General features: G+C 38.2%; 1 protein-coding gene across 3 annotated transcripts; it reads right to left on the bottom strand.

Annotated features, from left to right (window-relative positions):
- Positions 1 to 2,999: 2,999 nt before the first annotated feature.
- On the bottom strand, positions 3,000 to 26,198 carry LOC140160924 (thiol S-methyltransferase TMT1B-like). Of its 3 annotated transcripts, none has more exons than XM_072184272.1 (3): positions 25,221 to 26,198; positions 13,463 to 13,742; positions 5,705 to 5,791 (listed from the first exon to the last, which is right to left on the bottom strand). In XM_072184272.1, exons 1-2 carry the CDS (start codon positions 25,752 to 25,754, stop codon positions 13,506 to 13,508), a joined length of 771 nt encoding a protein of 256 aa, XP_072040373.1. In that variant the 5' UTR covers positions 25,755 to 26,198; the 3' UTR covers positions 5,705 to 5,791; positions 13,463 to 13,505. The 3 variants fall into 3 exon arrangements, with proteins under 3 accessions (XP_072040372.1, XP_072040373.1, XP_072040371.1); XM_072184270.1 differs by lacking the exon at positions 25,221 to 26,198 and adding an exon at positions 19,285 to 19,955; XM_072184271.1 differs by lacking the exons at positions 13,463 to 13,742; positions 25,221 to 26,198 and adding an exon at positions 6,453 to 7,101 and having other exon boundaries at positions 3,000 to 5,791.
- Positions 26,199 to 26,211: the final 13 nt, after the last annotated feature.

The raw sequence follows: 26,211 nt of genomic DNA, 5'->3' as shown, positions 1-26,211 counted from the left end.
AACAATATAAAATATTTGAGACAGAGAGAATAAACATCCAATTCTTACATCGAACATCAACAGAAATTACGATGTCTGTTGAGTTGATCATTGAGATAGGAAGTCACATACTGCATCCCATACCAGAGGGTTGACACAGTGAATTATTCACACACAAAATTATCTGAATGCACCAAATGCATCATGTATTTACATGTACTAATTTTTACATTACTTAAAACATGCATTTAATAACATTTATACTACTAAAGCTCACAAAATCTACTTTAAACCATTTTGAAGAAAATACAACAAGAACATTCAAAGTATCCTAAAATCTCTTTACTATTTTAGGCAAATATTTCTGATAAAAGAAATATTGCTGAGAGTTTGAAAACATATATCATGAGTTCTTTTTCAATTTTTTCAGATAATTGACTTTTTCATGAAAATAAAGAAAGTTTTGGCCAAATGAAAAGGTGGCGCAGCCATAGGCGGGTGATGGGAAGCTTGAAATCAACTTTCATAGCTTTTGATATTTCATCAACTATATAGAGAGTATCATTACCCTCTAAGTAATAGTATAGCTAAGACATTTTGAAGCCAACAAAATAGACATTATACTTAATGCACATGAATGGAATGCAAGGAATGGAAAACACACATGTGGCATGCAAAACATAATGTATGTATGCAGTATTGTATGTTATGAGACAAAACGTTTCATGTAACTCATCTTAAGTAGGTGCTACAAGAGTGGGTATGGTTGGATACATACTTGCATTATATTCACAAAAAGGTACTCTCATGTTTGCAGCATTTTGTGGACATCGAATTTACTTTGGTCATATGGTACCGTATAGCCATATATGGGGAGATTAGGTTCTTTAATCTTTATCATTTAAACCTACTGAATTACACCCTCCATGATCAATATGTGAATAAATTACATCTTATATGAGCAATATGCGATAGGGATAAGGTAAAGGTCAAAAAAGGTCAGATTAGAGCAATGCTCACAAGCCGAGATGCACATCTCCTTTGCTTGACGTTTTGGCCCAGATCTAAGTATAACTCAACCTGTGTGTAGCGCAAATGTCAATCGCTGACCATTTCAAAAATAACTTCAAAAAGATAGGTGGTACAGAGAGACTGAGAGAGGTCGAACTATATTTGTACATTTTCTGAATCTGTATAATGACCAGAGACAGACATGTTTCTAAATACCACAGGTTGAGTGCCTCCCTTTCAACAAGGTGGGAGCGGGCAACTAGTGGCGTAGCCAGCACTTTTTCAGAAGGTGGGCAAAGGGGAGGGGGGGGGGGTGGGCAAGGCAACTTTTAAAGGGGGAAAAGTACAAACAAGTGCTAAATATCTTACAGAGTAGCCAGCATCCCACAGGGGGGAAAGAGGGGGGGGCAAGACTTTTCACGGGGGGAAACACATAGGGCACCTCTGACCAAGCCTACATACACCCTCCTCGGAATTTGGGGTTTATAGAATGAAATTTTTTAAACTTTGACCCCTATATAAACATTGACTTTGGATCTGACCACAGGATTCCAACTGAGCACCAATACAATTCATCTACATGTAGGCCTACATGTGTACATGCCCAAAACTGTCCTAAAACAGGTAACTATAATTGGTCTGAACCTTATACTGAACTACAATAAACATAGAAGTATAAGTGAGGAAAGAATATGGTACTTAAGACAATAAAATTAGTAACAAATTTGGAACAGATATTCAACAAGATAAAAAATACAATTAGTATGTACAAAAACAATATTGTTATCACACACATCTATTTATGGTCTGAAATTGTATTCTCATATGTGTACATTAAAAGGATGCACTCCCGGTGGGTTCAGTTTGTATTTAAAGGTATAGGACGTATGACCGTTCCAGGATTTGAAAATGACCCCCTATTTCACGGGGAATCGAGGATATTTGCAGCTATTTTACCCCCGATTTTGCGCGAAATCATGGAAAAATTGCCCCCAAATACCCCCCTATTTTTATCATTTTGAGGACGATTTTTATTTCACCCCTTATTACGAGGAATCAAGGACATTTTTCCAAAATAAATACATCTATTTTGACCACTTCAAGGACGCTTTTGAATTTTCCCCTATTTCACGGGGAAATGAGGACAATTTTTTTGGAAAAAATACCCTATCAATCAAATGGACAGAAAAAATACAAAAAAAACAAAAACTGTAGAGGTAAAACGCGGAGGAATGTCCTAGAAATACACCCTATTTTTCATTTCAAGGACAATTTTGCTCCAAAACACCCCTAATTTGGACAATCGCGAACAGTTTTATCCTCGAAAATTCCGCGGACATTTCTTGAAAAGTACCCCTAATTGGAACCATCATGCATACACATCGTCAGTGAAGACTGAACCCACCGGGGATGCACTTGTTGACTGCTACGTGTGTCTTTTTTTACATAATAGTTTGGAATAAATACAAGACATCTCATGTGGAGGGCACTTCAAATCATCCCCAAGTCACTTGGTTTATGAATACAGAGAACATTCCCAATCCACATGAGTTGGAGATGATTTGAAGGAAGAGAAGGATCTGGTACTTATTCCTAGCTATTGTCTAAAAAGAGAGAAGTAGCAGCCAACAAGTGCATAGTTTTGATATGGATATGATATATGTTGCCTGTTCCTGTAAAACCTACTGAACATATTCACATTTCCTCATACATGTTTACATTCGGATTGGCATTTTGTCACATTAATGTGAACCAGTTTAACAACATCAAAGGCCTATTTGCCAGCGAAGTTACGTAATGTTACTATGTCAACGGGATCACATGCTTGAGTAATGAACCATGATCAAAACACCACACAAAGTATATGGCACTCAAAAAATATCAAAATAGCGTGATCCGGTAACCAAGAGAAATATGTAACCACTTTCAATACTGAATTCTGCAATAGGTCAAAGATGACAAAAGTGAGAGGGGTGCTAGACCACTAAAAACACAGGTGTTCCATAATCTTGTCTTATCCAGCCTTTATTAACAGCAGGCATCCATTGAAATAAGCTAATTGGTACTTCAAACAAGTTACAGATCAACTCACATAATCCTTTGCATTTTCATTTCTGAACAATAAGACTAGCAGAAACTGAAAAGATAAAAAGACCCTTATACTATGTCTAAAATTCCCCTTTTTTAATAATTTAGGCATTTAGGATAGTAAAATTTAATCTCATATCAGAGTAAATTTTAGGAACATATTACATTACAAATCCATAACCTTTATTATAAATACCCACAGGCACAGCAGCTGAAGGGAGTATCCCATCATTCATTAAATGTATCTGCTTGCTCCATAGTGAATGTATACAAAAAAATGCAAAAGAGCTGCTTAAATATTGATAGCTATCGATAGATTCACGATACTTCAGGGGTGGTATTTTTTTCAAACAAAAGTCTAAGCACCCCTAATAATGTAAGGAAGTAATTGAAAGTTGAAGTGGGCAATTTTTTGTACATTTTCTGTGACAAGTGCATTTTTATTATGGTACTACAAAGCATAATGGGATAGGCCTTTCAGCTGGCGTGACACAGGCAACATAATGGAAACTCAAGCCATTTACACTAGCAAAAGGTTGCAATTACATTTTGACTGGTCTGGTTGGTGTCGAATTCAGCACCTGAAGTACATCACAAGTGTGTAACAGATAAGCTGATATTCCATTGCTACTCAAAATGTTACTATCAAAATAATGTGCAGTCAAAATAGATTCTGATTATCGCTATCAAATTGCATCTTTTGCTAGTATTCATAGTGAGTCAAATTAGTTTTACAAGTGCGTCAGCTGCATAAAACCCCAAGGCATACAGCATACATAATATTCAGTATAATTTTTCCCTACATGCCTTTGGAAGAGGATTTCAGCTTACTAAAACATGTAGTGTAAACATTCACTTACTCAAATTTAAAAAAACCATCCTGTTCCAGTCACAAATGTGGTCAAAATGCAATTGCTTCTTTTTCCTAATGTACATGTACACATGGTTTATGTTTTTATCTTTTTGAATTTAATAGAAAATCTACAAGAATTTTATACTACTTGCCAAACAAATATAGAAACTACAAAGAATACAATATCATATCTTGGCACATTTGAATTTATGACATGTAGACTTCTCAAAATTCAAGAAACAATGGTTTGACAATGGGCCTTTTCAAGTTCATGGTTTTGGTCACATGGTTTCCCATTGTCGCTATGTCTCTACCCTTTGTTAAAAACTTGAATTTGAAAAAAAAATGGTTTTGGTTTTTCTTTAAAGTTGCTTAAAAGTAGTCATCAAACTGCCGATTTTCTGGTGAGAAGTCAGCTGTCGAAAAAAAAAAGACTACATGCTGCAATGCAACATTTGCGAACAGTGAGATCAGCCAGGTCAGGTCTTAATACATTTGAAAGAGTTGAAAGGGTGGTATACATACATTTTAAATAAATCTAGTGATATTTTTCTGTGAATAATGTAGATGAGAGTGAAACATTAATGTCTGATAATGAAGTTTTTCATGGGATGATAAAATTGCCACACATGGGCTTCTCACACTTAATGAGACCACGTCCGCCACTCACCTAGATTAAAAATTTGATGTCCAATTAATACGTAATGGATAAGCTAACTCTATTCAAAACATTCCGACTACGGCAGGTTTATCCAGCTTTCTAGAACTGTTAACTTTAGTTTCTGAACAATAGAGAACCCAAAATTTAGAATTTGAAAAGGCCCATTGAGTCCATTCTTATTTTTATGATAAATGTATGACACTCAAAAGATAATGTACACATGGATGGAAAAAATCTAAACCAGGCAATCAATTAACTTGCATTACATTGTAAGGGGTTAATAAACACACTAATTTTCAAGAAAATTGCAGGGTTTTTTTAATCACATTTTATATGCTTGGGGAATATTTTTTCTCCATATTGGTTGTGAATAGATGACCCCATTTTTGGCCAAAAACTTGACGAGGATAAATTTGGTGCAACATTTTCTTGTTCAGACGATGGGAAAAAACCCTGTTCTATGGGTGGATGGACTTGCCAAGTAAGTAGGGTTGGTTGGTCAGGGGTTTTTTTTAATATCTTTTTTAGAAAAGGCACTAAAAATTACTGAAAACTTGAAAAACTGAAAAAACATCTGATAATTTTTGACAAACATTTTAAAAATCAAAAAATGTTTTTATCAACAAAATATCAATCCATGAAACAGGTTTTTAATTTCATCCAGCTATAAAAAAAAATCCCCAAAAGGCTAAATCAGGGTCGGTGGACACGTAGAACAGGGTTTTTTTGTCGCCATAGGGGATAAATTTGCTGGTAGCTTGGGTGAAGCTCATAAAAGAGGTGTTATGATCTTTTTTATGCATGTGTACACTACTAGTAGGGCAAGTAGGCCAATCAAACTTGAGTGGCAACCGCCAAGGAAATTTGTGTCCCCTATTTCTGTGATATTTACCTAAATCTAAATGCTTACTAATAATTACAATGTACATGGTTTTCCTTCAGTATCTTTGGTTTTACTTGGTAGCTGTACCCAGCATTTGTGATTTCATAATAAACAAGGCACGGGGCATTTTACGCGCCCAGAATTTTCTGTACTGGACCTCTGAAAAGCCAGCGGAATCAATGTTATCTGCTACAGTCCTGGTTAGGTGACAGTTGTCACTAAATCTCACTTGAATTGGGTTGATAAGACGCTGCATACGTTGTGTAAAACACTCCTCCTCACAGTAGATGTGTTCTAGATAGTAGAAGCGCCCTCCCTGCATAAGCAGAAGAAAAAAAAACATAGAAAGAGAACAATTAAAGTTTTGAAACATAAAAATAAAATCCAACATCACTTTTCTACAGATCTTTGTAATATTATCCCTCTTCAAATCAAGTCAATATTACATTGGAATTTTTTAGCTTAAATTGACCAGCCTTTGCGTTGTTGTATGTATGTTTGCATGAAATTAAAAACATGCAAATTATATAATATATATGCACATTATTTACATGTGTTGAAAACTTGTAATTAATGAAATTAAAAATAAGAACATCAGTCAGTATTGAAGACCAGTGGATGCTGGTCGCAGGCCTCAACCTCCACAATGTAAGTCATGAGAACTTTCTTTAAATTTGTACTTTCTCGATAAGAACATATGTATGTTTGACATTGTTTGTGACAAATTATTGCCATATTGACCAATTTGCTTAGTTCCAGTGGGGTTGGGGAAGATTTGGGATTCAAAGTGAAATCCAAGACAGCAAAAATCTGAAACTTTTATCAAATTTGGCATGTTGTCCAAAATAGTAGCTAATAGTGGGATTTTCTATGATTATTTATTGTGACGATGCCGGGGGAAATGGGGAAACAAGGCTTGGCTTGATGGGGAATGCCCCCATGCCCCCTCCCCTACTAGTCTAGTAAAACCCACTTACTGGTTTAAGTACTCGTAGCGTTTCACTAAGAACAGCATCTACATCTTTCACAGAACACAATACAACTGTGCAAACTACTGCATGAACACTATTATCGCCAATTTGGGTCATTTTTTCCGCCCAATCTGTCACTATTTGTTTGATTTCTACACCTGGAAAAGCTGATGCATTCCGTTTTAAATATTTTTGGAAATGTGGATTAGGCTCCAATGCTATAACTGAGCTGCCACTTGGAAAGTATTTGAAGTTGGTTCCCGATCCAGCACCAATCTCCAAAATTGTGAGATTTTCTGTTTTTAGACTTTCTCGTAACTCAGACATATCCGAGAACAGCTCCTCTTTGGCGTCCACAGCATAATGAGCAAACTTGTTATTGCAGTAGGTACACATCATTGCAAAAAACACAGGATACACTTTTGGAATGTAGATATAAGCAAGCAGTATAACAACAGCAACAAGAATGATGTACATCAACATGGTGCAGGCATCAAGTTCTCCTGCAAGCTCCTTGCACTTCTGATACAATGAACAATCAATATCGCTCATGGCAGTATACTATGTACTACGATGATGTGTGCAATAAGTCATATATCATTCTGGCATCGACTCTATTCAACTTTTCAGCTGTATTGTATTATTTGTAGACAAGAGTAGCACAGATCTAAAGTTCACAGGACTGCAAACATTTTGAATAGACCGTATGTACACATGCACATGCATTAAGGCAGATATGATCAGGTTCATCTACTGACAGCCAGGGTATACAACGTGGTATAAGGAAATATGGCCAGTATGATTATTCATGCTTGTTTGGTGGTGTCCGTTGCCTTAAGTGAGCTAACTTATTTTAATATTTAGTTAAGTTGGGATGAATGTACATGCAAAATGGAAGTGAACATGAATTTAAATAAGAAAATATTAAAAACTAAAATATAATTATAATGCATCACTCATTTTTTGTTTGTTTTGTTTTTGCCAGAATTATAAGGCATGTGTAACTTTCAAGTACCATTAACTAAAATAGCTCAAAAACTATTTTAAAACTTTGTTATTCATGTCAAAGTTCATTCAAGTTTACTTGACCAGGCCTGGTGTGTTCTATATCTATTTAGGTTGCCTTGGAGGTTTTCAGAGTGTATATTTGCGCCAGTTGCCTGTAGGCTACATCTCGATCAACATACATATATATATCTCAAGTGAAACTGGTATACCCTGAATCATATTTCAGTTGATGCACTCTAGAGCAACAATATCAGTGGATTGTCAGTAATGCAAACTAGTGGACAGTTGCACCACGTGCATTGTCAATTACTGGTGGGCATCTGATATATGTAAATAAATATTCACAAATTTGATTTGATCAGTTTCACCATGGTCAATTTAATCTTTAAGATTTAATGCTTAACTTATACCACATTTCAAAAGTTTTTTTTTCTTAAAAAATACAGATTTACAGAAAAATTTATATTTAATGCATTTTAAGTTATTTTTGCAAGTGAAAATTAACAAATTTTTGTGAAATTAAATTGTGGGGTATCTTGTCTCCATCTTAAATGTCAGTGAACTTTTCAAATTATCAGATGAAGGTTGCCAGATGTCTCATATGTGTGCAAGATATATTCGGAGGCAGATAAAATGATGACAGCTTCTAGTCAGGGATTGGTCAGTAACATTAGTGTTTTGAAAATTTATATCAATGTTTGCAGATAAACAGAAAAACAATTTTTGGCACTTGTAGCCAAGAACTTGAAGAAATTGTTTTTAAAAGGGGAAACTGGCACATATTGTCTTGTCCACTTTAATTAATTGCTATAGAGTTATCATGGGCAGACATGTTTGCTGAGGTCAAAAGACCTTTATTTCAACAAGGGGATCCAGGCCTTGCCTTCTAAATTTTAAAGGGGAGTGGTCAATCACTCGCTAACATGATGCTAGCTTTGCTAGGCGAGTGACACTCTCTAGTAGTATCTAGTGGTCTAATCACTCTACATCTGAAAGATCATTCATACCAATATGAAGTATTTACAGACTGCCGTCTCTTTTGTTTTCAAGGGAATAAGAGCTCATTTATTAAAAGAAATTAAAGAAGAATGTACATTGAAAGTGCTGAAACTTGCAATGTAAATTGGATTAAATTTTGGGTGATCATGGTAATTCGCAGCGAGCGATATTTAAGTGCCTATGGCAAGTGGAAAATTGCTCACTAGAAATTTGAGTTTGGGCGATTAGTCTCTCGCTCGCCAGTGGCGGCGCTACGGGCATGAGGGGGAAAATGCCCCCAGTCAGAACTCTTACAATTTCACCTTTTTGCGGTAATTTAGCCCAATTTTTTTTATTTTGCCCCCCCCCCCACCCGAAAAATTCCTGGCGCCGCCACTGTCGCTCGCCTCAAACGGCAAGGCCTGCGGATCTGTCACCCAAAGACCATTTTTGCTCTTCAGAGTGTGGAAGAAGGTGGATACAGTCAATAACAAATTTAGGCACATGTTTGTTAGTTTTTGTTTGTTTTATTTCTTCTTTAACCTGGGACACTCACTCAATCAGTTAGTTGAAAACACAATTAATCATCATTACTTCCATGGTTCTTCCTTGAAGCCAGGGAAAGTTGAATATCAAGCATACATGTAATTGTCCGGGGTATACACACATGTACTTTCCCGATTCCAAAAAAATACAGCACTACATATTTTGGATAAAATAATTAATATCCTGTTATGCCAATTGAAACATAAATGTTTATATCTGGTTAATTTTTGGAAATAAGGACCCAAAACATGTGTTTTTATGGTCTACTTTATATGCTGTAACAATCAAGTCCAAAGACTTTTACAAAGACTGATTTCAGGCAATGTAATTCTAATTTTCAAATCTCTTAAAATTATCAGCAAACTCTAAGCCTGCACACTTCAGATTTTTAGTGCTTAGATCATGCAAGTCTGAATTTTATGACTGCAATTGCCAGGTGGTGGCCGCATTGCATTCTCTAAATTCAGTAAATTTTCATCGTCAACCGTGTAATTGAATGGGATTATTTTGAAATTTTAAAACGCTTGAAATATCACAAACAAATAGGCCTATGTTGATAAATAATATATACAAGCTAAAACCGTTGGGGTTCGATAATGAACCCCACAAAACTAACCGACTATATTGGAAAATGCCATACGGCCGGGCGGTTTCACAAGTTGCCGGCTCGATCATGTCATCCGCCGCCTGGCAATTGCAAGAAAACATGCAAAATTGCATACATTATTGACCCAAATATTTTTGCAATTTGAGGATAAATTTTTCCTTCAAACTGCAAAAATATTAAAATTTGACTTTCATTGCCAGTTACTACTAAGGATTTGGATTTCTCTATATGTGTTTAATTGGACAACACAAGTTAATATTTTTATCAATCCAAACAAATTTGTGCTGTTTTTTCAGGAATCATGAGTAGGTACATGTTAACATAACATCTATCTAATTGATCTAAATTGGAATAGCAGATGTTTCTGCTCTAATAACTGTGAAACATTCTGCATTATGTTCAGGTACAGATGTTGGTAAACTCAATATATTGATTAACACTTTCAAATTTAATTAAGTTCATATTATTAGCTGCAAGTATTATTAGATAGCAATTTATTATTTTTTTTATTATAACTGCAGTATCAATAACGATGAGTTGTTTTATATTTTATACACAACTAGTTCTACTTCTCAATTTAATAATGAAACCGTAAAATCTTTCACTTAGCGAAGAAGTCACACACAATGTATTATCAACTTTTCCAAGAAACATGTGGTGTGTTTTCATCAAAAAACTAAACTACAGACTTTAACATTTTTAAATAGAAAAAAATACACATTTATCCTCTCTTAAATTTTTGAAATGATATTTACATTTTTGATATATTATGATACATTATGATAATGATATGCAACTAAATTTTTGATTTTTACTGTAATGACTGAAAACTATGGTAATGTATTTTTACAGTTATGTTAAACTAATGGAAACAATTTTAGGTGAGGATCGTACATGTATGTGCGAAAAAATTGCTGTTTTTCTGAAGTGCAATTTTACTTCCGGTTCTTGAACTTGAGCATGTTCCATTAGTCATGTATATGTTGGTTGATCCGAGGACAAACAAGTTTACATTCAAAGGGGGGGGGGGGGGGGAGATTTTCCAAATGCAGATCTTTAGAGATATCTTCATTTTGGCCAAAAGCAGATCATTGCCCTTCTACAATTGATTTTTGGAGGCTATATTTTAGACAAATTTCACAAAAAATTCATGATTTAGGGTATATTTTGACACTTTTGGCCAAATTTTGCTCTTTTTTCGACAAAATAAGACTTTTTGCCGATTCATTGGGGACCCCCCCCCCCCCACCCCCACCCCCAGGAATGGACCTGGGCACATCCCATATCTGTTTGGACAAATGAAAAAAAGGGCCAACTAATACTAGCTGCTGCACTTTCCCGCAAGTAATAATGATTACATAGAGCATTTTCTTATAGCAGGGATATACATGTATGGTTTTAAAACTTACCTGGCCCTGAATGCTACATGAGCAGCTTGATACGTACGGTAATGTAACACTCACAGTGGTAACTCTCATCACACAGACAATTTGTGCATACCATCGGGAGCAATGACTACTTAATGGGCCTGATAACTAAAACATCTTGTTACTCTCACACTAAACTATTTGTTACAAATTGGGATGATCTAAAAAACTTCAGAGTTCTGGGAAAACTTGAAACATGTTGTGAAAGCGGGAATTTTTACAGCGATTTATTTTGCTAATTCTGAACTGTCCTATCATCATTGTTTCAACAGCTTCCAGACACAGATCTATCTGTATATAAAATTGGTATAAAAGATGTATATTTGCATGTTTTTATTTTTGTAGTTGCATGATGCTGATTGATTTTTTCACGTTTGAATACTGTAGTCTGCAAAGTATTTTCGCTGCATTAAAATTTTGCATTTTGGCGAGAACCCAAGATTCTGCAATATGCAATTTGTATACATGTATTTCCATAAAGGCCTGCCAAAGAACAAAAATATTTGTGTGCATGAAAATTTGTGAATCAACTGAACTTCTGAAATGCTTATGACTGCAAACATTTCATGCTTCAAGTTTTTTGATGATTTGTTATATCAATACTGTAGAAGTGACCGTGACAATTTTCAAGTTTAATTCCCATTCTTTTATTTAGGGATGGTATTTATTGTAGGACATTAGAGCACATCAGACATATCGAATTGAATTCTGAATAAGAAGAATGTCCTTCTGATATCAAATAATTTTGATTTTTTGAAATTCGCAATTTAATACACATTTTATGGCAAATCATTAAAAATTGATATTTTTGATATTTAACAGTACTTGAAGTAAACTTTATAAATCTGATGATTTATACTTGTATGTAGGTGGGAGGAAAAGCCGACGATAAATTGAAAATGTTGACCTTTCGTATTGAAGATATGGATTTTTTTCCCCCAAAAGACCAAAAAAAATTAGGTCTTTTGGGGAAAAAAAATCTATATCTTCAATGGAAAAATATCAAATTTTAATAATTTGTCATAAAATTTGTATTATATCATGAATTTCAAAAAATGAAAATTATTTGATATCAGAAAGACATTCTGCGTATTCAGAATGCAATTTGATATGTCTGATGTGCTCTCATGTCCCACAAAAAATACTGTCGAAACACTTAAAACGCTCATACCAGATCCCTTAAGATTATGTAAAATTAAAAACATGCAAAAAGTTAATGTGTAAGTCTATACACTGTTAAACTTAAGTTAGTTAAAAAAAGGTCTAATTCGACTAATTTTTGACTAACTAAAATTAGTCCTATAAGAAATATTTTTTTTATTCAAGGAAAATAATGCTGAAATTATGTATTTATAATGCTAAAAGAACAGTAATATCATTTCACATTAATTTGCATCATTTCAACATATTTTCATGACTTATAATATTCAATTTGTAAAGAATAAGAAATTGCATGACTAATGACAAATTTATGACTTCGCGATTTAATTAGTCATTTACGTGCATTACTAACTGATTACTAATTGAATGACTAATTAAATTATTTATCGAAAATCAGATTTTTGATAAATGATTAGTCAATCAAAGTCGAATTAGAACTTTTTTGATTAACTTACATTTACAGTGAAATTTATGTACAAAACTTATATTTAGTCACATATGTAAATAAAAAAAAGTATAAAATAAGAAGTATAGATTTAAGGGATCTAGAATGAGCGTTTATTGCGTTTCGACAGTATTTTTTGAGGGACATGAGAGCACCTCAGACCTATCGAATTGCATTCTGAATACGAAGCATGTCTTTCTGATATCAAATAATTTTCATTTTTGAAAATCACAATAATAAAAAAAATTTGTATTATACAAATTTTATGACAAATTATAAAAATTTAATATTTTTCAAATTTTTGATATATAACAGTCCTCGAAGTAAATTATATAAATCTAATGATATACTCTTAAAGTGTATGTAGCTGGGAGGAAAAGTCGACAGTCAATTGAAAGTTTTGACCTTTCATATTGAAGATATGGATTTTTTCCCAAAAAGACCTATTTTTTTTGGTTTTTTTTGGAAAAAAATCCATATCTCCAATATGAAAGGTCAAAATTTTCAATTGATCGTCGGCTTTTCATCCCACCTACATACACTTTAAGTATAAATCATCAGATTTGTAAAGTTTACTTCGAGTACTGTTAAATATCAAAAATGTCAATTTTTAATGATTTGCCATAAAATGTGTATTAAATTGCGAATTTCAAAAAATCAAAATTATTTCATATCAGAAGGACATTCTTCGTATTCAGAATGCAATTCGATATGTCTGATGTGCTCTAATGTCCCAAAATAAATACTGTCCAAACGTTCATACCCCAGCCCTTAATGTCTGCAAAAAAATAGCTCACACTAAAATCACTTCTGCAGTGACACAAAAATTTTGATCATACTGTACCTTTTAATATAAATAACATGATACTACTCAGCAGCCAGCCACTTTACTTGGTAGCCGTTCCCATCAGATGTGGTCTGATGATCGAAGGCATCTTGTAGGCACTGAATCTTTTGTATCTGACCTCTGCAAACCCAGCCTTGTCTATATTTTTCCATGTTTCTCTGGTTAAATGGCAATTGTCACCAAATTTGACTTGAAGAGGATTGAGTAGGCGTTGTGTGTAGTGAGTAAAGCTCCTCTCTGGCTGGAATACATGCTCCATGAAATAAAAACGGCCACCCTGTAAACAATAGGAGAAACAAAGAGTGCCTGTGGGTGAGACAATGAAGAGTACATGCAGGCAGTTGTCCACACGGTCCTTTTAATTTTCAATCCATGTGATCAACAGGAGTGCCCTGACATTATTACTGATACATTTGTCTGTACCCTTTGTTAGAAACTTTTAAGTTTTAAAAACACTGAGCGAATGTAATCAATGATCTATTGTGATCCTTTGTTGATATTTGAAATGTGGAATTAAATAATATATTGTGAAGTCACATCTTGTCTTCTGTCTATTTCACTTCGTGTATGCAGTGAGTTATTCCCTGTGAAACTTTGAGACCCATTGGCCATGTATCTGGTATGATTTCTAAAACCAAATAAATGGCTAGTGGATTTTGTATAAGTTTAGCTTCATATCACTTGTATAAAGCAGTTTTGGTTTTCATTTCAGTTTGTTATATAATCGTGTGACCACAGAATCACCTTGGTTTGAAGTTACCTGATCAAAGTATACAAAAGAAGTGTTTAAATTTCGAAATGCAATATTCAGAGAAACGAATAAGTCATCTACATTTGAAAGCGTGGTTTAGATGTTGAAATAATCCTAGGATTATCTCCCTGTGAAAAAATATAGACCATCAAAATATTTTCTCCCGAGATTACAAAAGAATAGACAATAGACACTCGACTGATGTAATACACATCCAGGTGGTGTACGACGTGCATTCTCTAAATTCAGTAAACCGTGTAATTGAATGGGATTATTTTGAAATTTTAAAACGCTTGAAATATCACAAACAAATAGGCCTATGTTGATAAATAATATAAATACAAGCTAAAACCGTTGGGGTTCGATAATGAACCCCACAAAACTAACTGAGTATATTGGAAAATGCCATACGGCCAGGCGGTTTCACAAGTTGCCGGCGCGATCATGTCATCCACCGCCTGACACATCTATTCATTTCATTGCATAGGGGAGGATCAATTGAAGATACATATATATGACTTCCGATATAGGCTATATGTGACTTTTATTCAAGTTATTTATTGCACACAAAAAATGAGAAAGAGGGAGAGAGATTGTGAGTGGGAGGGGGGGGGGTTATAGGAGTGAGGAGAAAGAGGGGATTAGAAGAGGGAAGGGAAGGAAGGAGATGGGAGAGCTCGAGAGTGGAATGGAGCAGTGTGTATGGGAGGGGAGAGGCAAGGGAGATGAGAAGGAGACACTGGGGAGAGAAGGAGAGGGAATAGGGGAAGAGAATGTAATATAGGTGAGTGGAAAGGGGAGCCTAGGCATGGACATCAATCCTGGGGGGGACAGGAGGGATGTGTCCCCTAACTTTTGGCAAAATTACCCATTTTTGTTCTTTTCAGCCACTTTTTGACAATTGGCAGATTCCCCCCCCCCCCATTTCAAGCCGGATTGGCGCTAATGAGCCTAGGTGAGGTATGGGTTGTGCTTTCCAGGGACAAAAAACTAATTAATACCGTAATAAAATCATCCCCATCATCATCGCTATATACATCAGTGGCGTACCGTGGCCGCCCCAACCCCGGGGGGCTGAAGAAGAAACAATTTTGCCGCCCTTCCTTAACAGCCCGAAAAGGTTGACCCAATTTTTTTCACGGTCGCTTGAAAAGTGAAGAGAAAAAAAAAAAAAAAAGGATTTTAGGCGCTAGCGTACCAAAAGCAACCTTTTTTCAAAATATTTCATGCTTTTTCAATTTTTAGCGCCTTTTTTCTTTGCTAATTCGCTTTGCCGGCCCTTCGCTTTTGCCGCCCCTGTTTTTGCCGCCTTCTTCTTCCGCCGCCCTTCGCTTTTTGCCGCCTCTACTATGACCCGGGGCTGGCGCTAAAGCCCCCAAAATACGCGCATGTACATCATACAAAGAAACAAACCAAAAGTTTTATGTCGCTTATGAATGAACCAGTCACCGTGCACGCGTGTGATGACATTGATATCTGATCCATATATGCGACATGATCAAGGGGAATGAGTCGGATGTTGCTAATATTGTTTTTGAGATATTGGTAAAAACATTGTTCAAATTTTTTTGTTTTATATTGTTTTTAGCCATCGATAAATTGCTCATAACTTGGTAACCAGATGTCCGATTTTGATGGGGTTTGCATCAAAATGTAAACTGCCAGAAAATGATCTAAATAACCTGTATTTGAAAATTGCCGACATGTGACTCATTCCCCTTGATCATGTCACATATTGTGTACATTCAATATTTAACAAAAAGGTTGATATGTATGCTTAGCACAATCATGACAATAGGCTATTATATATTTACTAGGCGGTTACCCATATTTGGCGGTTCTCGGCTGGGCACGATTACTTGGCTGATCGTGACTGTACCCAAGTTTCATGCCCATATGACAGTTTTTACTAATTTGACCTCAGCTGACCCCTGGTGACCCCAAAATGACCGTACACAAATTTGGCTCTAAATGTTGACTGTACCCACCAAGTTTCATGTCCATACGACAGTTTTTACTAATTTGACCTCAGATGACCAGTGGGTGACCTTGGATGACCCCAAAATGACCTTTCAAAATTTCGGCTCTAAATGTTGTCTGTACCCACCAAGTTTCATGCCCATACAACAATTTTTAGTAATTTGACCTCAGATGACCCGTGGGTGACCTCGGATGACCCCAAGATGACATTCCAAAATTTTGGAATGTTGTCTGTACCCACCAAGTTTCATGCCCATACGACAGTTTTTAGTAATTTGACCTCAGATGACCCCTGGAAGGGGGCCCGGGGTCAGATGACTTAACAAACATAAACTACTTCTTGCCAGGACAGAACTACACCCACCCATCGAGTTTGGGCCCTGTACGACCTACGGCGGCCTCACACGACAGTGTTTAGTAATTTGACCTCAGATGACCCCTGGGAGGGGGCCCGGGGTCAGATGACCTAATGAACATAAACTTCTTCTTGCCAGGACAGAACTACACCCACCCACCAGGTTTGGGCCCCGTACGACCTACGGCGGCCTCATATTAGCAGTCACAGACAAATCTACAGAGAATAGCATATTATAATATCAGAGGATGTTTAAAGACATTCCCACAACCCAATGGGGTTTCTGACCTTGTATGTCTGGCTTTTGTACACATGCGGTACAGTTGATCATGGCTTGCATGGGAATTGTGTGCAAATATCTGGTGTTTTCATCCTATTATTTAACATTCATAACATCGAGACTTAGGAATAAAATTAATGCAGTGGGACAATATGAATGTTTCCTGTAAGAAAATCAAATATCAGTCCTAAGTCTCAACTATTAGCTTGTTGGCTGCAGTTTTAAAATTACCATTTTGTGTGTGTGGCAATGGGGACTTTGCCTTTAAAATTAGGTTATATTGATCAAATTTCCCAATCATAGTGCATTGTAGGAATGCCTTTAAGCCTCCTCTGTTATAATATAGACTAGGCGGTTACCAGTATTTCACGGTTCTCGGCTGTCATAGTTATTGGCTTTTGCAAATCTCAAAATCGTTGACCATGGATGACCTAACAAACGCAAACCTGGGCTTCCTTGGCCAAAACCCACCGACCAAGTTTGAGCTCCATGAGCAATTTGAAATCTTTGTTTTTTTGACCTATGACCTCTCAACCGTAGGTCTGACAAAAAGGTCACAATGGAACATTTGTTTGTTATTCCAATTTCCACCTACCCACCAAGTATGAGCTCCATAGGCAATTTGAAATTTTTACCTTTTTGACCTTTGACCTCTTAACCGTAGGTCTGAAGAAAAGATCACCGTGGAAACTTTTGTTTGTTAGTCCAAGGTCCACCCACCTACCAAGTTTGAGTTCCAGAGGGGCAATTTGAAATTTTGACCTTTCTTGACCTATGACACATATTATTATACAGATGGTGCTATAAATACACTAGTGTGTGTCCTTCCTACATTTCTGTAATTTGAAGTTGAATTATTACCCCATTGATGAGCAAAAAGCATTTGGTATTTGACAAATGAGACAGCTGCGCTTTTCCCAACGCAACCAAAAACGCTCTACCTCATTGGCTAAAAACCAATCGCTATCACTCAGCGATGTAGTACAAATTCAGCTTTAGGCATTATGATTGTAGACAAGATCTGCTCCTGTTTTTAATCCCCTGATATTTGGTTTCTGAACAAAAGAGAAACTTAAATTTGAAATGAGGGAGTAAAGGGGGGTGGGTGGAAGGAGACCATTTCCAATAAGGCATTTAAAGTGTTTGAACAAATATTTCCTAGATTGTAGCAATTATTAGTTCTGCTCATGGCCAAATAAAACAAAATTCATGCTTTTGGCGTTCACTGATAACAAGACAATGCCATTTTAGAAGGAAAATGATATGCCCTTTGTCATTACCAAAATTGTATCAAACTTATTCTAGGTTACAGAAAACCACCTTCCAGTTTGTACATTATTTCTGCTTTGAACATTAAACCATGAACAGGGAGTCTGAATGGGTAATATATCTTTACTATCAGCCTCCTAAATAATATTTTGCTTCATATTGTCATGAACAAACCCAGTGCAGTGAGAACCTTTTGTTTGCGCTGCTCTCAATGTTTAGAAAAGGGTATTTTCCCACAATTGATTTACATTAAAGTGGATTTATTTCAACTCAAGATTTTAATTCATATTTTATGGGCTCCATGATTTTTTTTCAGGTTTTCAGAGTTATAGACCCTAAATTACTTATTTATTCAAGGTTAGCACTGGAGGAATACAGCTATAATATATTTAAAAAAGTTTAAAATTCTATTTTATTTGCAAAGCTGGATAAATTTGTACATTTTGATTACTGTTGCTCCCATTGAACAGCAAGGGACACATTGAATTAGCAGATAAGATATTGGTAGAAGCAATAGCAAAAGTAATTAAAATGTTACAACTTTATCCAGCTTTTTAAACTTTATTTTACTGCCGTAGCAGTATTTCACTGGTTCCAACTGTCAGTATGTGCCCACGAAAATAATAACCCGCAAATTTTGACCCCAGGCTCCAGTTTCTCCCTCGATTGCAAAAGCCTACAGCTCTGCATATAGAGTTCATTTTTTGCGAAAATGTTCAAAGAAGTTAAGAACCATAAAAGTTCACTTATGAGCAGTGGCTTTTCGGGGGGGGGGGGGAGTTTCAAAATTGCCCCAGAAAGTGGAACATTTCCTTAATTTGGGTTTTTACTGGGGTCAAGAGTTCTGACTGAGGGCGTCCCCCTCCCCGGTACCGCCACTGCTTATGAGTAAATGTAGGCCTATGTTTTATATGCAAGGGGATTTTGAAATAATTAATTAATGACCCATCGCAGCAAAAAATATTAGAAATTTTTTTTTTTTTAACCCTGCCAAAAAATATGTGCCCCTCCCTCCATCCTTTTGGCCTGCCAAGATCTGTATTCCCCCGGCCTATAAATTCACCACATGGGTTACACATAATTAGTGCACCACCCCTTTATAAAGTTTATCTTTATTCAGTTTATTGTCCCCCTCCCCTTCTCATCTCTAATTTGGTTTTGGACCAGAAAAAAAAATTGCCTACCGTCTTCAGAACTCTCCTAATTTCTTGTAAAACTTGGTCTACATTTCGCACATTAGATAGTACTTTCGTGCACACCACAACATCTGCCGTTTCGGTCTCCACTTGGCTCAAGTCTTCAGGGTCAGTCGCGACCACTTTGCTGATCTGGACTCCGTGACCATGAGAATGTATCATTGCTAGATATTCTGCAAATCGCTCTTTCGGGAAAGTTGGTTCAACAGCTATGATGTCGCTACCTTCTGGAAAATATCTGAAGTTTCCACCCCATCCTACACCGATTTCTAAAATAGTAAACTTGTCGTCAACTGCTGTTTGTTGTTTTCGTCGAGATGGGGACCTGCTTTGTTGAACCACTGGGGTTATTGGGTACACTTCGGTATCCTCTTTGAAATCGGCGAGATCGGCAAACAATTCAAGTTTGTGTTCTTCGATGCGTTTATCATATTTGACCATGTTGACGGAGAGTATATTAAACCATATCCAGCAGTAAATTCTGCCGATCAAAGCAACGATCAGGCTCCAGATGAGGCTGAAAATGTAGAATATGAAGCCAAAAATTCCCGCCGCCATTATCAAACCCGGTTGTCAAACGCTGAAAGATAAGCCACCACTTGATCACCTGTGATTCACCACGCGTACCACTACCACTTCCCCAATACACTTCATGCATGACAGGGAAAGGGTGACAAACTGACAATTATTGACGTCCTTGACGTTACGTAATAAGCTGTATCTTTTTCACGAATCATGACATTTCGTGAGCACAGAACTGTCTTTTCTATAGAAATGCCATGAATGTAGGCCTCCTCCATCAAGGTACGTCAAAATTAATTTTATTTATTGTATTTTTTTTCCATTTTACACCACTCAAATTTGGCATGAATCTTCTCTCTCCCAACCGTGAAAATATCAGGTCGCGAAAAATACTGGATTTAAATTAAGGCGATTCAGGAAGCTGACCAGCTACCAGGGCACCAGGCAGAGTTGGAGAGGGGTGCCGATTATGAAAAAGCGGACTTTTTTCCCAAGGGGGAGATTTTGTGAAAAGTGGACTTTCTTCTCAAAATGTGCACATTTTTTGACCAAACTGGGTTTTTTTGCTCGCATAGGTGGTTTTGGGGGACTTTTTGTATACCAGAGAGAGAGGGAGAATGGGTTATCTTTGTCAACTGATTCTGATTGCGTGCAGCGGCGGCGCGCTACGGGGGGGGGTGTCAATATTTTTGCCCTCCTCTCCCCCACCCAAAAAAATGCCTGGTGCCGCCACTGTCTGATTGCATATCCCGTTGATCTGAAATAATCAATGTAGGCCTAATACCGTAATATTTATTTGAATCACTCAGCTTGCAATGATATCAAATTAATACAACACAATAACATTTAGGGGCTATACAATAATTATAAGACCCCCCATAAAATCAAATGGGTACAACTTGTTAGACTTAAAGGGGCACTTCGTGATCCACAGCCTCATCCCCCCACCCCGGGCCCCCACTTTTCTCAAAAAAAGTTGAGATTTTTATATCACTGGAATACTCTGGCTACATAATGTTTATATACAAAATATTTCTTGCAGATTAATTCGTTTAGCAAAGATATCGTGAAATTTGAATTTCGTTCTGGTGCACCAGAACGAAATTACAACGTATTGTCTATGGAGCAGTGTAATACACATATCATGCATAGCTCGCAAACGCAAAATCGGAATCAACTGAAATTTTGGGAATATGCTTTTTTCGTGGATATGTACTGAAAAATGTCATAAAAAGAGGATGCTAGGATCACGAAATACTCCTTTAAGTCCAGTCTTCATTTATGGAGTTTAGGGTTAGGATAGGGCAGTCTTGTACCCGGGGGGATCCGCTCATATTGTAAGCATCCGCGTGAATTGACTTTCAAAAATGACCCTAAGCTAGGATGTCGAAAATTTGTCAAGCTGACCCTAAACCAGGATTGAACTGAAATAAAAACACCCTAAGCAAGGAATTGTCTTGAAATTTACCCCTAAAACAATAGACATTATAAAAACACCCTAATCGAGGAATTGGTTAGAAATTTGCCCCAAACAAGGATAGACATTGCGTGTGTCGGTACAGTGATATCAGTATAGCTTAAAATTGGCACTGTTGAAGTCGGCTCCATTTTTAAAATCTGGTTGGTAAAATTGCTCAGAAACCACTCTTTTGTGCCGAATAATTTGATAAATATGTCACCATAAATGTCCGTTAATTGGGTAATTTTATAAAATTACCCTAAGCGAGGATCATCCTTTAAAAAAACTCCCCTTCTTTTACTAAAATGAGTGTTTTGAGACCCTAATCACGGATCCGCGCGGATCCTCGTTTTGCTTTTCAAAACCACCCTAAATATTTCACGCGGATGCTTACAACTTTCATATATGAGTGGCCCCCGGGGTCTTGTAATGAGACTAGTAGAGCTGAACCCTATGTAATCACTCCAAAATTTCCAAACGGCGTGCCAATAAATACTTGCCCCCCCAAATTGCTCCCCTAGTCTCAGCCTGTCTAAAAATCTTTGCCCCCCCCCCCGCACAGTGTCACCCCTTTGCACATATAGTCTCGGTCCCAGCCAATTTGTGCTCCTTCGTTGCATGTTGCTAAATAGCCCATCATCTTTGGCTTTCCCCCATCGTGCTTGCGGCTGGAGGTCAGAGTCACTGGGATAGTTGGTAGAAGGTATTAGGAGTGAGGTGAGATAGGGTGATGTTAGGGGTTGGTCACTAGTACTAGATAAGTGTAGGGGAGAGGGTGGGGATGGGTGAAGTAAGGGGGAGGAGTTAGGTAGGGTAAGGGGTTGTAGGGTATATGGGTGAGTGTGGTTGGGGATGGGTGGGTGAGGTGGGATAGGCATCGTAGGTGAGATTAGGGGTGGGTGTGGTGGGTAGTGCAATATGGATGGGGGTAGGGATGTGGATGAGTGGGGTTAAGTGCACCTGGGTGAGGTTGGGGATGGGTAGGGTAAGGGGTAGGGTAAGGGGTAGGAGTGTGGGTACAAGTACGAGGTACATGTACAAGGGGTTGTGGTTGGGGTCATGATTGATGGGTGAGGCTGGGGATGGGTGGTGGTAAGGGCCCTAAGGGGTGACCAAGATAGGGGTGGAATACTGAGAGCAAGGGTCACAGTTGTGGGGTGAGGGTAGTACATAGGCATGGGTGGAGATGAGTGGATTTGGAATAAGGGGCAAGGTGGGTAGGGTGAGGTTAGGATTGGGTGTGGTCATAGGATAGGGTTGGGTCACAGGAGACTAGGAGTATAGGTACAGGTGTATTTGGGTTAGGAGTATAAGATAATGGTGGGTTGGTCAGGGTGGGGTATGGGTTAGGGGAGGAGTGTGGTACGGGTGTGATGGGAGGTGCAGGGGTTGGGTAGAGGCAGGGTGGGTGGGGTTTAGGGTAGGGGTAGAATGTTGAGGGTAGTAAGGTGGCAACAGTGGGGTAACTGGGGTGGGATGTATGTGTGAGGTAGGCAGTAAGGGGTGAGTTGAGCTAGGGGTATTTGTTTTTTCTTTATGATGGTATGTGATAGGTGTTTGAGGTAGCCCAATGGGGAACCTTGTTTCACTTGGTTATGTTTTGTCTTATTTTTTGCTGCTTACAAAATGCTGTTCAGGAGGAAGGGGGTGTTATGGAGGATGTAGTAACCATGCCAGGTAGAACTCTTTGTATGTGACTAGCCATTTAGACCCAGACCCAGGCAAAACTAAAACCAACCACCTACTTGCTTTAAAATGGGTAGTAGGCCTGCTTCACTAGCACTAGGGTGGGAGTCAACCGGGGAGGGGGGCACTCAACTTAAATTTTAGTAGGGGTGTGCTGTATGCAACGTGGTGTGAATCGAGTGATGCACTTTGGGAACTGAGATCTGAGGCAACATGGGGGGGCTCCTGAACTGAAATGTCAACATTTGGGGGAGGTCTAGTGAACTAAAAATGGTCCAAACTATAGGCTGTGGAGCCGAGAAATTCAAAATATGAGCTAAAGAGCTAGTACAATGGAGTTTTGCTCAAGGTGAGGCTAAAGAACTGCTGCATGATCCCCAAAATAATGTTGATCTTTGGGAACTGCCATAAAGCCTGAAAAAGGGACCCTTGACTGCCGCACATATCTGCATGCACTGACTTTACACTTTAGGTGACCATATTCTGGGATGAGATTCATACATGTATACCTTGGGATTCTCCCCTTTTTTTTTCTTCACCAGAGTTCCGCCTGTTCCTTGATATCTGTTTTAACATCCTTCAGGAAGACCCTTTGATTGATCTTTGTTCAGAGGTACTGGGTGGCTTGCGCTATAAAGACTGCAAAACAGTGTCTGTGGTCAGGTCGAGTACCACAGTTGAGTGCTTTGCTATCCCCTCCTAGAAGGATTGACCGAGTAACTCCCAGGCTCAACCGTCGGTTGGCCCCCAGCTCCACCAGGACAGCCGATTCGACAGGTGCGGTCGATTGGTCAGGGCATTCACCCAGGGTCTCTGACTTGGACCCTTTCCCCAGTTTCCCTTTGTTTCTACTCACATTGGCTCATCTTGTCCAGGGGTTAGGGAGATGATCTCTAGGTTTCTGTAGGGCTGTTAATTAATCCTTCTCTTTTCTGGCTTCTTGATTGGATCAGCGATGGTGGAACTTGAGCTCCTACATACATACATACATACATTAAATTCTATAAGGCGCAATATCCAGTATGATCAAGGCGCTATGATGCTTCCCTGTTGTTTTGCGGTTGTGTTGAGCACGGCCTCAATGATTCCGGCCTCAAGGTTCACCAGTGATCATCTTCCAGTTGTGAGCAGGGGCTTTGCTTTTCCTGCTGCTCTATCGCAGCCAGGGATGGAGCGGTCAGCTCCTTCCGCCCCCTCTCCGTCACCAGTTCCAGCTCTTCAGCTATCAGTGTGGCTCTGACCTCTGTCAGGGCAGCCTAGGGTCCCGTATGGCTACCTGCCCCATTGCTGTAGTCAGGTTAATCGCCATGGTCTGGCAATCCAATCTCCATCTTGGTCACTGTAGGCATACTTTTCACAAGGCCTGTATGCCTCGCTCTGCTCATGCTCTCAGGGTGGCTAGCATTCACCATGGTTGGGAGGAGATGTTTGTCTCTTCTAGCTCCGTTCCTTCTTAATTCTCTGAGGGCATGTTCCCAGATATAGTCCTGCCGTCCCTCCCAACTTCGGGAGGGACCTCTCACTGGTCTCTTGGTCTCTGACTGGGTCGTTCAAGTCATTGCATTGATGGACTTATCACGGTAGAACCCAACACTCAAGTCAGTTTTCCTGGTTGCAGAGACTTGCGGGCATCACTGTTCTGAGACCCATGCCCTGTCCAGTGACGAGCCCTCAAGCATATATACATGTATCTTCATTTGGGCAGTAGGGGTCCAGGGGAGTCTCTGATCTCCCTCATGCTGCTTTTCTGGCTAAGGACCCCTCTAATTCCCTATGGACCCTTGGAGTTACATGGTGCCCAGTGTGGATCCTCAAGTGGTTCCTTAAGGCTCAAGCACTTCTTATCCCTGAAGACTTGCAGCCTAAAGTGTGATTATCCACTGTGTCTCCTCGTCATCTCCATATGAATTAAGTTAATTTTTTCAAACCTGATTTTTTGGCATGTTGATGTTAGTAATGTTTACAGTTTACACGCATGTCCCAACTTCCACTAAAATGGAATGAGCCAAATTTGTTGTGTCTGTAGGTCAACAGAGTAATTTTGACAAAAGTTTATGACTTGATGTCTGCCACATAGAACTCCATGTTAAACGAACAAAATAGCCAGTGAGGTACTGAGGTTTCTTTCAATTTCCCTTGTTATTTAAGCTGAAAATGGACAGCCTTCCTGGCTGTTATGACTATTCGGGCCTTTTGGGTGCATTATGGCTGCAATTAAGATTGCACTTTTGTCAAACCCTGGTGTCATGTCACTTACCGATTTCAGAACTCGCTTAACTTCTTTCAGAACTAAATCGATGTCTAGCACAGAGCATAATACCAAGGTGCAAACAACAGCGGAAACACTCTCATCAGGAACTTCTTTCATATCCTCTGCATTGCACCAAACAACTTCTGTGATCTTCACCCCTGGAAATTGGTCTGCATTTTCTTCTAAGTACGTCTGAAATTGTTCCTTTGGTTCAATTGCGATAACTGATGTTCCTTCTGGATAATATTTAAAGTTCGCTCCAGATCCTACACCAATTTCTAAAATTGTAAATTTTTCTTCCACATCGGCTCCTTTTTCAAACTGTTTTTTAATGTCTGGTAAATCAGTAAAAAGTTCTTCCTTTTGTCTCCACATTCCTCTATTGTACCTATCAGCTAACCGATTCAAGAACCATGCATATCCATACGGATATGCTCTTATGACCATGCTAGCTGTGATTTTGTACATGATAAATAGTCCCACAACATAAGGCCCATATTGCCGAATTAGCTGGGCAATGTGCTTGTCCAATGATGCCATTGCAATACTGTTTGGCCAAATCCAATAAATTTGTCTGGTTTATATGGAAAAGGGTCTTCGCAGTGGTGAAGTCCCGGGGGTGAAATCCCGGGGTGAAGTCAGGTGATTTTAAGTATGAAATTCACATGGGACATTATAAGTCACTTAGCCCTAGTGCATAGTGAAGATCAATGTACATGCCGGACTCAATACTGTTATCTTTGGTCAGGATAATGGACTCTGATCAGATGACCTGTCAAACAAAAACATTACATAATCAACTTGAATAAAAATGGCCAGACTGTGTAAGCTTTAATATAGCATGTGTAGTACAGCATGCAATGTTTCATGTATGGCTAGTAAAGTGAAACAGTCTCCCAAATATTAAAACAACTGATGTTGATGTTGGCAGGCAAAAAGTCTTCTGTTAGATCCTAGACTCCTAAACCCAGACAAACACAGTGATCACACTGCTGAA

This window comes from Amphiura filiformis, chromosome 9 (genome assembly GCF_039555335.1).
Source record: "Amphiura filiformis chromosome 9, Afil_fr2py, whole genome shotgun sequence".
NCBI classification, from domain to species: Eukaryota; Metazoa; Echinodermata; class Ophiuroidea; order Amphilepidida; family Amphiuridae; genus Amphiura; species Amphiura filiformis.
This window is presented reverse-complemented; position numbering and strand designations above follow the sequence as displayed.